Source organism: Pungitius pungitius, chromosome 5 (genome assembly GCF_949316345.1).
Source record: "Pungitius pungitius chromosome 5, fPunPun2.1, whole genome shotgun sequence".
In the NCBI taxonomy this organism is placed as follows: domain Eukaryota; kingdom Metazoa; phylum Chordata; class Actinopteri; order Perciformes; family Gasterosteidae; genus Pungitius; species Pungitius pungitius.
The window spans coordinates 13,984,870-13,998,144 of NC_084904.1; the positions used below are offsets into that span (position 1 = coordinate 13,984,870).

General features: G+C 43.0%; 1 protein-coding gene across 1 annotated transcript in view; it reads right to left on the reverse strand.

Moving 5' to 3' along the window:
* Positions 1-13,275, reverse strand: part of kiaa0825 (KIAA0825 ortholog) — a 95,998-nt gene that overhangs the window by 48,272 nt on the left and 34,451 nt on the right. Inside the window, exons 18-24 of the mRNA XM_062562377.1 lie at positions 12,845-13,024; positions 10,854-11,084; positions 10,462-10,766; positions 10,172-10,278; positions 7,745-7,889; positions 6,310-6,465; positions 4,786-4,880 (exon numbers count right to left, since the gene is read on the reverse strand). Of these exons, the coding sequence (XP_062418361.1) occupies positions 4,786-4,880; positions 6,310-6,465; positions 7,745-7,889; positions 10,172-10,278; positions 10,462-10,766; positions 10,854-11,084; positions 12,845-13,024 (1,219 nt within the window). The remainder of the gene's footprint in view (positions 1-4,785; positions 4,881-6,309; positions 6,466-7,744; positions 7,890-10,171; positions 10,279-10,461; positions 10,767-10,853; positions 11,085-12,844; positions 13,025-13,275) is intronic.

A 13,275-nucleotide genomic window follows, 5' to 3' on the forward strand; every position in this document is an offset into this window, starting at 1 on the left:
TCACCCACATGCAGGCAGAAACATGTGCACCCTCCATGATGTGCACACAGCGTACAAGTTGGTGCAGTGCAGATACGTACGCACACGGGCAGGCTCGGGAAGAGGCTTGTGCCACCTGCTTACGGCTAATGAAAACCTCAATGTGTCAGGACTGTCCAGTGGTAGGGAAGACAAAAGACACCATGTATAACCAAGCAGACAAAAGATGTATTCTGTCTCCACCAACACAAACTCCCATCCCTAGCTGTCAGTCAGTAGAGGGGACACGCACAAGGGGATCGGCGAGAGAAGAAAGAAGCCCTTCCTCAATGACACATCACACTCTCCTGATTTTCAAAAGTGACAAGTCTTTTGAATTTCTGGCCCCGCAAGACAGAGAGCCCGATGATGGCCTGAGACCGCTTCCTCTTGTTTCTTTGGCGGCGGCAGCCATGAAATGTCACTCTGGCTAACCTTGAAGCTCTTTTTCTCCTGTGTTGTTCAACGCTTTCAAGACTGAGGCCGCCAAGTGCTCAAAGTGGTGTGGTGGATAAAGTCAGATAAATGATTCCAGAATTACCTCAGGTACATAAATGTGCATTACCGTGTGCATACTGTCTGACAGACAAGTTTGTGTACTACAGCGCACACACACACACACACGCACGCACACACACAAAGCCCCACCAACCACGAGCGCCCGCCCCCTCATTCCCTCAAGCGTAAAGTAAGACCATTAATCCACACACACTGAGATCCAGCTTCTCCCCAGGTTGATCAGCGTCCGTGGAGGAAGACGAAGATTCTGACATATTTGTTTTTATTTTATTCCCTGAGAAAAAAGGCCCGCCATATGGCGGAGCCCAGGAACAGATGGCTATTGCCCACTTCCTGAAAGCACAAGCGTCTATCGCTGCAATTTAAGGAGCCGCTCAAGCAAGAGAAATGCCACAGACTGGCATTTTTCCACAAACTGCTATTGTTATGGACCTGAGGCGTACCAGGAACAATGAGACAATACAGAGTAAATGCTTTAGTCTTCAGTAGTTACAGTGTAGCTCACCGTATAAAGCTGCAAAAGCAAGGGTTAATGCATTCTCTTACTGTAAATGTGTGGCATAAAATCAGGAAAATGATTCCATTTGCCTGAACATTAGCAGTAAAAAACTGCACAAAACATTTTATCTAACTTTACTTTTAGTGTTGGCCAGTCATTTGGGCTTTCCTGGTCCATGTATGAATTCTGTTATCCCATGCTGGTTCTAGGTAACGGTACCTGGAGCCGTGGACCAGCGTTGTACATGGTAGCATGAATGTCCTTGGATCATATTAGGTTCTTATGATGGAGTGGAGGTGCTGCCCTGTGACACATCAAGCTTCATCTCTCATACTTGGATACCTGTTATCAACCGGGTCAATGGACCTCCTCCAACATACATACATACACAAGGAAAGTGTCACCTCAAAAAAGTCACCTTGGCAGATGACAGTGAAATTGTCACTTTCCTCTGTGGCAATGCTTTATACTTCTATGTTTTTTAGGATGGCAAAGAAAAGTGAAATAAAAGGCAGGTTTATGATGGCTTTGTATCACATAAAAAGAAAGATAAGGGGCACCATTGCTTCCATTGCTCCCAACATGCAGTACATAGGTGTTGTCTTGCTTTTGTGAAGGAGTAACACTCATATAAAGAGAATTCCAAAGGGTAACCAAGGACAAACACTAGTTATCCGTAGATTGCTAGTTAAAGAGAAACTACTGCATTTCAGTTAAGACTCTCAGCACTTTGACACCAGGCTTCGACAGCACAACGGCTCATAATTTGAAGCCAAAAGGGTGAGGAAATGTGAATACATTTCCATCTATAGACAGATCCAAGATAGAATGACAAGTAACACAAAAACCTTGGTAAGTAATTTGTCTAAGGTGAAATGTCAAGCACATATTTGACCTGCATATGTGTCATTGATTCACGCTTTTCAGAAAAAAACCTTGCTCTATAGCTGCTAAACACTCATGACAAAGGAACTGAATATGAATATGTATGTGGATGATTGATCCTATTGAGGACTGCCATTGACCTTGATTAATGTAAGATGTGGTATTTCTGCAGTATTCCTCTCGTTCAACTGTAAAAAGCCGGCATAGTCTATAGATCCATGACCTGTTTCCCAAGGGACCCCTTTTATATGCTGTTGAGTAAATGTACGACTTCTGGTTAAGTGAAATATTTGATTAATATTTTTCATACATTTAACGCATGGCTTTAAAAATACAAAATAACTGATGAACTAAAAAGAGAACCAACAGACTTAGTGTGTAGCAGATGCAAGGATCAGATAACCCAAAGCAGCAATGATTATTGAGAAGTCTTCTGCATTCTGCACAGGGCCTGCAAATGTAGATACAACTAGGCCAGAGCCTGAGTCAGTCAGTCAGTCAGCCCATTATCTATACTCCATGAGACCGGTCTTCGAGAGACCAAAAGGCTATTTTGCCCTTAAGCCAAAATACTTTTCATTCTTACATGATTCATCTGAACTATTTCCCTAATGTCTGTTCCTTAATGTGCATCCATAGAACCGTAAGTACCTAAACAAGCTAGTCCACCAGTTTAGCTAAAAAATAAGCGGGCTAAAGAAGTCGTCCATCTATCCGTTCAAACTTTCAGCCTGCCGGGGAGTCAGGTCAGCCAGTCAGCCCTGGGGTTCCTTCCACGGTATTAATCAGTCTGGTTTCTGCTGAAAAGCTCAATCTGCAGATGATGGATGATCCGTCGTACTGAGGGAACCGAAGTGACAGGTGACAAAGAAGGACACACACATACACACACACACCTGTATAAATCCACTCTCCCTCCTGTCTGGCTACAGCGTCAAGGTAGCAGAGTGAAAGTGAATGTATGTGTGCGTGCATGTTTATATGCGTGTGCAGGCGCAAGTGTCTCAGCTTGTGTCCTGCCCTGCTAATGAAGTCATCTGAACAGTGATTTAACAGCCGTGGTGTAAAAGCCTAGCGCCCTTAACTCATAGCCTTGCTCCATTAGAATGTGATATAAACCCCGGGCACAATAACTATCCTGCCACTGTAACGATATATCGGGGGGGCCAACGGGCCACACTGCTAACTCACAGTCAAGGGAGGGGAAAATATATGGGATGTCTACAGAGAAGGGAAGTCATTCAAGGAGAATAAAACTCATAAGACAGAAAATATAGAACATCACAAGGTCACATTGACGCTGTTTTTATACAGTATGCGACAACGTCATTACTATTAACATTGTCAAGGGTGTGAGATGACATCTTCTGGCCTGTCCAGCAACCGGAGGGAGCAAAAGAGTCATTGTTGTGAAGCCTCTGCAGAAACAGCCAAGGGCACTCGGGTCTGTGGTTACGCAGAAAGCATTATCCTTATCTGCACTAACAAATGGATCGTACGATCCAACATCAGGGTGCTTATCCCGCGAATGGTTTTGACGCATAGTTTTGAGTCGAAGACGGATCTGAGGAAAACTTGACAGCTTACACGTCGCCAGCCGTGAAACTAACTTCCTGGTGTGTGTGCGACCGTCTGAGGCAGAACCGAAGCCTTGCTCCAAATCCTCCATGAAATATGCTCCTCTTACTCGACAAAGAGAGGCTAATGAGGCAAATGGCAGAATCCCAGACACTTTAATACTGTCAGATTAGGGTGAATTATATAACCTTTATAACCTTCCTCATACTTTTTGGTGCCTTTTTGAATTCTCTCTCTCCCTCTCCCTCTCTCCTTCTCTCTCTCTGTGTCACTCACAATCTCAGACTGCACCCAATCTCCTTTTTTTTCCCCCTTTTTTTCCTCACTCTTCCTATCTGACTTCAATTTCTATCCATGTATGCCCCAAGACATATTTAGCTCAGTCAACCAATGACAGTATTTGTTTTAACATGCAAACAAAGCAGCGTTTGAGGGGAGGAAGAATCGAGTGGGGAGAGGAGGTGCAGGCTTGAAGGCGACAAAGCTCGTCACAGCAGAGCACAGAGCCGCGTACTTCACCCTTATTAGACCCGTGTCCTTGGCAGATGCAGAGCTTGCCCTTTGTTAGAAAGGTGTGTGTGTGTGTGTGTGCGTGTGTGTTACAACGGTGGTGATTTAGAATGGATTGGGCGTACAGGCGTTGAGACAAGGTGCAGTAGCCCCATGGCTCCCTGATAGCTGGCAGCGTGACAGCTGGGAATGGAGAACAGGGAACAGCCTGAAGTATTGCCATCTAATATGTGTCACATACCTGCATAAATATTTATGCCCATTGCAGAGCAGAACGGGAGAGGAGGGGTGCAGGGGGACATGGGACAGGATTGGTGGACTTGGATTGAAAATCTTTTCCATCAGATGACACTGAGCCAGTTTTTTAGTTGTCCCAAGGCTTGAAAAGTACACGAACAGGAGACACGCCTCAATTAGTCAATCTTCAACACATATTGTCCTTACAGAAAGTCCTTTCTCCGAATGAGCTCTTTCCAGCCCTTGGTGGAAGTTTGAACCGCCGATGAAGAGCAGCTGGACTATATGATCCCCAATGACTGGAGCTTATGCGAGGTTGAGTCAAATAAGGAATTTAGGGGTGAAAAGCAAACTTGCCTCCCAAGTGAATGGCTCATTTGTACAGGTAGACAGTTTCATAAAATAGACCCGAAACAAGGATCATAATAGAAGCATGAAAACACAACTGCGCACTCACACTAGCATTTGCATGTGTAAAAACGCCCAGCTGTCATTGAATGCGCGTACAGTACAGGTAACAAGTGGAATTAGCAGTTTACCTGTTGGCCAGCAGAGTTTTGAAGGTGACCTGACACATGCTCCGATACGCTGGCAGCAGCCTTGGCCAGTCCCAAGCCCAATCCACTGCTGCACTCTGTTGATGTATGAGGAGAGGGTATTGTTAGTTATTAATCAGGGTTAATACCATCAGTGCATTACCGCTCCAGCTGGGACCCACTGACAAAGGAGGAAGGGGGTCCCTAGCACAGGCTACCGACACCAGGCGATCAATCATGTCCGCACAAGAAGGTTTTTATTCCAATAAGACAGCAATTAATTTATAAATCCATTTGGGGGGATGTAGCCATCATTTATAGAAAGATAAATCAATTTTGGGAGGGAGTCGTTACTCTTGTGACCGTTGGCTTTTTTTCTTACCGTCTTCAATGGCACCCTGCCAGACCCCACCCCCCGCCCTGCCTCCCCCTCTCTGTTTTTTGTAAACGCATACACGTGTACACACACACACACACACAATCACACTTTGTACTCTCGCCATATTGGGGAAGCAAATAAAAATCTGATTGCTTTGATTGCCAAAATGTCACTCTTAACTCCAGGCTGAGTTTTATTGACAAAAGGAAGAGAACTCTACTTGTTAGCTCCACCCCCCCCTCTCTGCTCCTTCCTCCAGTGTGACTGATGGATGTTACTTGCTTTGTTTTTTTTCCTCTACACCTGCCATTTCATTTGACAAACAACACAGACACCTGAAGCGGAGAAGGCATTTTAATCATTCTCTTAATAGGGTATTTCTATGCAAAGCTATGCAGCCTCCTGTGATAAGCCAAAAACCGGCCAAGTCTCCGGATTTAAACGCGTCTGCTCTTGGAAACAACAGCGGAATCACAGCGACATTACCAGAGTTGTAATGTGTGTATAAATTATTCTAATTTGTTTTAAAAAGTAACAACACCAACACATAAGACTGTCTTGAGAAAGCACGGGCTTCTCCTGTTGGTTTTGTGTGATATCAGCGGTATTTCCCTTGATAGGAAAGAAATAAATCTCACATTGAGCTAAAACTATACCTGTAGCTAGACTCATGCCTTTTTTATGGAGATGAATAAAATCTAACAATTAACTGAAAACTCACGGCGGCACTCGTGGGGGTACATTTGGGGTAAGAAGGTATACGGTTCAAAGACCCAAAGAAGTGCACTTTAAGTCTGCACTCTCCTGTAACACTGAAAAAGGAATCTCTCATATTTTCACCTTTACTGTGAGCTTTTTTTTCTGTCAGCCCAACTCCTGCCTAAAAAAGCAGCGACCTATGGAGAATAGGAAAGCCGAGCCCCTAAAAGACCTGACAACTTCAGAGATGCCAGAGTATCCAGTTCACTAGAGACTCAAACAGCTCCTAACCTTCAACATTACACTTCTGAACTAGGGAGGAAGCTAAAACGACACCGCCCTGCACAGAGTGTAGTTACAGGAAGAAGCTCCAATAATGAACACAATAATAATAAATAATAAGCAACCAAAATAAAAGTGGGACAATAAACTCAACATTAATGACAAACCTGATCCAGTTTCTTCTTGCCAATATGGTCGAATTGCTGGAGAGGATTGAAACCTCCAGTGTCAGCATGACTCTCACTGGCAAGGTCAAAGTTCATCGAGTGAGGAAAATTGCTGGGAGAACTTGGTCTTCCACTCAGTTTAAACATCAGTAGTTCCTGTCTCCAAGAATGAAGTGGAAGGAAAGGGCAAACAGAAAAGAAACAGGAAGGGAGGTTGAAAAAGACATCTTATGACGGATGGAAAGACAATGTATGAAGGTGGACAAACTAAGACCAACAGAGGGAGGCCGTAAAAAGGTCATCACAAAAGAAAAGGCTTGCAACAGAGAATACTTAAGGCCTTTCAAAATACTGACATTGCAATATGTGTCTTTTACTTCATGATGAAGCACTTTTGAAAGTTTGTGTTCCATGGATATCCAGTTTCAAATACAAAACAAACGTGCAAAGTTCAGGGGTGTTTCATACCACACTTTTTCCTAGATGACCATAGAAATGGAGCTGTTTGGACACAGAGGGATGAAGACACAGATCATACCTTATATAGATGGTGGGTTCAGATCTAGAGCCAGAGACGCTGTCATTGCAAGGTGCAAGTGTCTTGCATGATGTACAGTAAAAAAGAGTCCTTTTGTATGTGTGTGTGTGTGTGTGTGGTGGCTTCAGGTGTGAATTCATTAAATTTCCATCCATCAGCTTGACATGAACTCTGAACCGCCAATCCCTCTACCTCACTCCAAGCCTGGTCTGTCCCTGACCTTTGTGTTCCTGCCTCAACCTTGAGATACCTGTGCTGCTGGATGGGTAACTCTATCATACTTTTATAAAATAAAATTGCCACACAGACTTATAGCTGTCCAGTGAAAATAAAGAATATTGCCAGCCTCAAGTATATTTACAATTGAAAGAGCTACCAGTTAAAACAGTTTTAGTGTACACTGCACTTCTCATGTCATTTGTACTTATTTGCAAAAAACTATTAATAATAAACTTGTTTTACCAACTGCATACTTTTGAAAAAATCACCATTTACCTGTAAATGTACTCCACTAAATGTGGTGGGCGACCTTTAACAAAACATCTACCTTTCATTCTCTTAAAATGTGAAGTCTGTTTAGCTACAATAACATCTTCTTCAGACAAAAAAAAAGAAAGAAGAAGAACTGCTGTTCTTTCTCACTCAGATCTCCTCAAAAGAGATATATGCGCCACGTGATAACTCCATGTGGTTCCCTCTCCTCCACATGTGGTGAGTGTATAACACAGGAAATCACTGTAGGTTCACACCCTTGAGGTCACCTGAACAGCAGAAGATCAAGAACAAGCAGACTGCACACAAGCAGCAGCCCTCTTCCTTCTGTCTCCCCCTCCTAAACAGCCCGCGGCCTCAGGCCAGCAGCCACCTAATTGCTGGGGAGAGGGAGTGCTTCCCTACCTCATTGCTTTGGATGATGTGATAGATCTGCCTCAGGTAGTCGCTGCCACCTGCTTTGTGGCAGATCTCCAGCAGCATCAGGCCTATTTTCTGCTCAGTCAGTTCAGCCGCAGCGACTCCGCTTTCCTTTCCCCGCTCGAACACACTGAGAGAGAAACAGAAACGGGGAGAAAAGAAGGAGATGGGGGGAGTGCGGCAAAGAGAAGGCAGCGGGAACAGGAAGACGCAGGGTGTCAGTTTGTATCTCTATGCCACCTCTGGCTGTGGAATTATTTTCTAGTTTACAAAAGAATTTGGGGGCAATTTGGGAATTTGAAAGAAAAATAACTGAAACATGACGAGAATTAAGGTTTTCCAAGGATTAATTCACTCCTTAAGTTAACATATCGTTAACTATAGTAAAATGATTTAGTTAAAAAATAGATAAAAAAGTATCTGTACTGTAATAGCATTCTTTAGATACATGGGGGAGTTTGGACTGAAGGATGTTGGGGCACTAAAAGCGATTGGTGTATGTGTCCGTAGGTGCTTGAGTGTGTGCACGTGTGTGTGTGAGTGTAATTGTGTGTCAAGGTCCTCATGCATACACGCTCCCCAACCCTGGCAGACGCCCGCATCGTTTTCCTGCCCTTCCTGTATGGATGGGTATCACACTACCGTCCATCAAACCTTCCCCTTCACATACACTTCCTGTCATTGTTCTCCCTCTCTCTCCCTTCCCCTTTGTAATTATAAGGTGGCAGAAAGGGTGTCGCCTGTCAGCCAGCCATTGGCTGCTTGACATTGAGAGTGGCACAGGAAGAGGAGTCCCCTCCTGTCCGTGTACATTGTCTCATTCCTTTGCCTTGTGGCCCGGCGTTGGTGTTGTCGCCGATGTGGTGGCTGTGCATCCGTGTCAGCACCTGCGCTGTATCCTTTCCTGTCCATCACTGTGCAGGTGAAGCAGATGATTGGATTCAGTCAGCGGGGTGATTAATGAGAGCCCCTCCGGATTTGGGACAGCCTATCAATCATGTCATTAGGGCCAATGTGCCCTGAAAGAGGCAGACCTCCGCCAAGGAATAACTGCATTCATCTTCATCTGTGTATGCATCCCGTCAGCCCAGCCAGGGTCACCATGATGGAGAACAATAATCTTCTCCTCTACAAATTACTTTGCAAAGACAAGGTGGGTGGCGTGGGGCAGGGGGGGGGGTTGCTGTTGGGAAAGGAAGGAGGTAAAGTGGGATGAAGGAAGGGCTCAAAAGGGGGCAAATGTTTTCTTTTTCGAGGGGGGCTCATTCTGTGTGTGTGTGTGTGTGTGTGTGTGTGTGTGTGTCTGCGTGAGATGCCAGTTAGGTTGAGTGCCAGTTGTTTTTGGAGTTATTAAACTCTTGCTGTCCCTCTCTTTCTCTCTCTCTCTCTCTTTTTGACACTGTATTCTGATTGTTTACAAGCCAGGCGTCACTTCCCTGTGAAGGTTAGTTTAATGAATAGTAATGATCCCACTGAATGCCTCCGACAGGTGATACATAATCACTCCTCTCTCAACCCTCTCCCCTCGACTAAGCAGGCAGCATTTTCGAGAACTGGCCATGATCGGCTTTTATTTATTTTATTCTACTTTTTTTTTTTTTAATTGTTCATGTCTTGTTACTGCCGCCGAATCACCTTTTTATGAGGATGGATGTATCCAAAATTTGTTATGATGAAGTGAGCAACCAATGGCGCAATTTCTGGGAAAGAGCTACAAAACGGCGAGCCAAAAGGTCACAGATCAGCCCAAAGTGAAAGCTGTTTTCCCATCACTGCAGTCCAGACTCAGTCAGACGACTGTCCATCATTTACCACCACAAACACATCAGAGATTCATTGATCTTACTCATGAAGCTTCTCATTGAAAAATGATCTCAATGATACGATACATCAGAATTTGGATGCTCAATTATAAAAAGCATATCTAAGCTGAATTCTTTTTCACTGGTTTATTCAGTATGTATATTGAATGTCGTGCTGACTACGCCAGCAGTCGGTTTGATCAGTTTTAGCCTTCATCAGAGTATCAGCCCTCAACATCAATCTTGTTATTGATAAATCACTAAAATTACGTACTGGGAAATTCATTTAATAAAAAGCTGTGTTACGATCAAAATTATTTGAATTCAATTATACTTTCTTTGTTTGAAGGTGCACATGAACAATCAATACCAATTGGTACTGATGATGGATTCCCCATATATATATATATATATATATATATATATATATATATATATATATATATATATATGTATATCACACTGATATTTTTTAAATGACTCTTTTCATGGATACAAAAAAGTGATATATATATATATATATATATATATATCACTTTTTTTCATTTAAACAATATCAATACCAGCCTGACCTTGACATCTTGTTGCATCCCTGCAGTTGATCTCTCACCTGTCTGAGCAGAGCCTACGGGCCGTCTGCAGCTGTATGTTTGTCCACTTGGGTCTTTTTTCTTCCAGAGCCTGCAGCACTTTTTGCACTGTAGGTTTGGGAACACCCTGTCAGACAAACAAACAGGTCGTTATGGTAAATGAGTAAAAGTCAGATGATTCAATGAGAAACATGACATCAACAACTAATAAAACAATGGTATTATTGTTAACACATACTGTAGTGTTTGCCAGAGCACAACCTTACCCACAGTTATTATCACTGTTTGGTACATCAACTTGAGGCCTTACCTTCTGTTGAATGCCCATGGTGGCCTGAAGGCACTCAGCCAGGAGGTACAGGGGTTCCCTTGCACCACGGTCAAGTGGCAGACCACTGATCTGTTCCAGTGTGTCCGAGTCCTCCAGGCCCTGGATCAGACAGCTTAACATGGCCCAGAGTAACAGGCCCGTCGAGCGCAGCTGCCGGGCCTGTTGGGAGAGGCGCTTCTCTGCCACGTGGAAAAGGAAGCGGATGGGCAGAGGAACCGACGCCACGGCCGAGGGCAGATTGGTGAAAATGAAGGACAAGGCTTGAATGATTACGGATATGACGGCTGAAAGGAAAAGTGCATTTTAGTTTTGGAAATCGCACCGACAATGTTTTAAACCTTCACTGAAAGTGTAGCATTTTATTTGCATACTCGTAGAGTTGCTCTCTTTTCCTTGTGCTTCGAGTGGTGGGTAGTTCCACTCCTTGGGGATTTTAGCCAGGACTCTTTCTGGTACATTCTGTTTGTATGAGGCTCCACAGGGCTCCTCTGTGGTCTGAAAACCCATCACAATAGAGACCAGGTGCACCAAGAGGCTGTTGGTTGACTTGGTGACTACCGCCCGCACACAGCCGATCACTGCAGGTACGGCCTGTGTTGTGTCTGACAAAAAAAGAAACAAAAAAAACACATTGATCTTCCCAAGCTCAGCCAAAACCTAGATGACACAGATTATATTGATTTATTTTAGAGCACGCCTTTGGCACGGCGGCTCTAATGAGTTAAGTCAATTCGGTGAATAACGCAGTGGGGTTTATGTAGCTTTGTCCAACGATTGTCCACGGGCCGTCTGACGGGTTGACTCGTTAAGAACAGTAAATTAACTGCAGCAAAGGATTTCTCGTTGAATTTAATAAGTAGACATGCCGCATGCTAGAAAAAAATAATAATTTGACTTATTTCCAGTCAAGCAGAACAAAGACGTCTTCCAGTACAATAAAAAAATAAGGCCTCATACTAACATTTAATACTATTATATTATTCTATTACCAGAGCGTTTTATCACTTTGCTTGGTCTTAAATTACAAAAAGGTTTGAACTTAAAAGAGCAGCAGACGTGCCATATTATTGACATAAAAATGAAGGGTGGATTATGTTTTATGATTGAGTGGGTTACATACAAGTCCTCTTAGTCACAGCGCTCAGTTTCCAAAAAATAATAATTTAAAAGATGAGAAAATACAGACTCATGAAAACCGTGCATTTTGCATGTCTAAATATTAACACAATAGAGAAACATCAACTTGAAATGAGATAATCTGAACCGAACCCAGGGTGCCTGACTTGATACCAGGCGCCCTTTCATATCCCGCTCACATGGATAGCAGAGCTGCCACAGCGTGAAGTTGTATGGCACTCATAAACTTCCTACAGCTTCAGCTGTAAAACGAAAGGCTACGACAGTGAGATGTAGTGCTCTGAAGGCACTGGGAGTGCACTGCGATCCCCAGGGACGCTTAACAAATGTGTGACCTCAGACCCACAGAAAAAGAGGAGAGCGAAATACAAAATGATATAGCTTTTCGAAGGGGATGCGCTCAGTGAACCTATTGTTCAAAGTCACTTGGTACTCAGACTTTTTACCGCCCGCTACCGTATTGACTGTTGTATTGATTTGAAACAAACTGCTACCATGTGATGAAAGAGGAGGAATAGTAAAACTTAAGGAGTCAACTCAGTCAACAGTTTAAATATAAATGGCTCTATCACGAAACTAAATGTATTTTAAAAAGATTTGGCATAGTCCAATAATTAACCTAATTACACTTTGAGGATAAATGATGATTGGATGACTTTCAAAAATTCTCTCTGGCTCACTGAATCTCTTTTCTGTTCTTCACTTTGCCCGTCCAACTACTCTTCTCCAATCACTCTAATTTATGCTCCAATAATTACCACTCGTCCAGGATATAAAATCACAACCAGAAAGGGCTCCACACTCAACGGGGGTTCTGATTAAGCTCTGAATCAAAGCTCGCACCATGGGGAGAGGCCCAAAGAGAGCAAGAGTTGAGGAGTAATTGCAGTCTTTGTGAGAGAGTATTAAAGTCATGCTTTAGCTCACGAGCATGTCAACACTGACCTGTCATATTTTCTCGTATATTTTTATTTTCATATTTGAGAAGTGAGAGTGATCCTGACTCTAAACAGAAAGGTATAATTCTCTATAAATCAAATAGGACTGAGTTAAGAAAAAACTCCTGCTTTTGCCACTGCTCAAAAAACACATTTTGGTCCCAACAAATAAATATATTATTTTTTTAAATCATGTATCATTCTTAAAAACAGGAAAACAGCATTTAATCGTACTCAAAGTAGCGTAGTTTAGTACGACATGATGCAGCAGCTTGTTGCTACTTTACCTGCCAGAGTGTAGAGATGTTCCCACATGTCTGACCTTTCCAGGTATGGTTGAAGGATCTGAGTCAAGGCCTTTGGAACATTATTCAGCCAACTGAAGAGGCTAAAAAATGCCACTTTCAAATCATCTTCTGCCTTGCAGCTTTCTGTACAAATCTCTAAGCAGCTTTCTTGGCGAATATCTGAGAAGATAAGAGTCATAATGAGTCAGTGAGAGACAAAAAAATAAATGTGTAGGCAATCAAAATGTCAAAGAATTTATGGAATCTTGATATGCATGAACACAAGGAATCAAAAGGTTTACTCATATGCACACAAGAGCTCAAGTGAGTATGAAATTAGAATGTTTTTTTCAATTACGATTCAGAAGATTTAAACCTTATAGAGGTAGGTAGTAAAATATATATACAAAACCCTATCCTTTGAAAAGGCA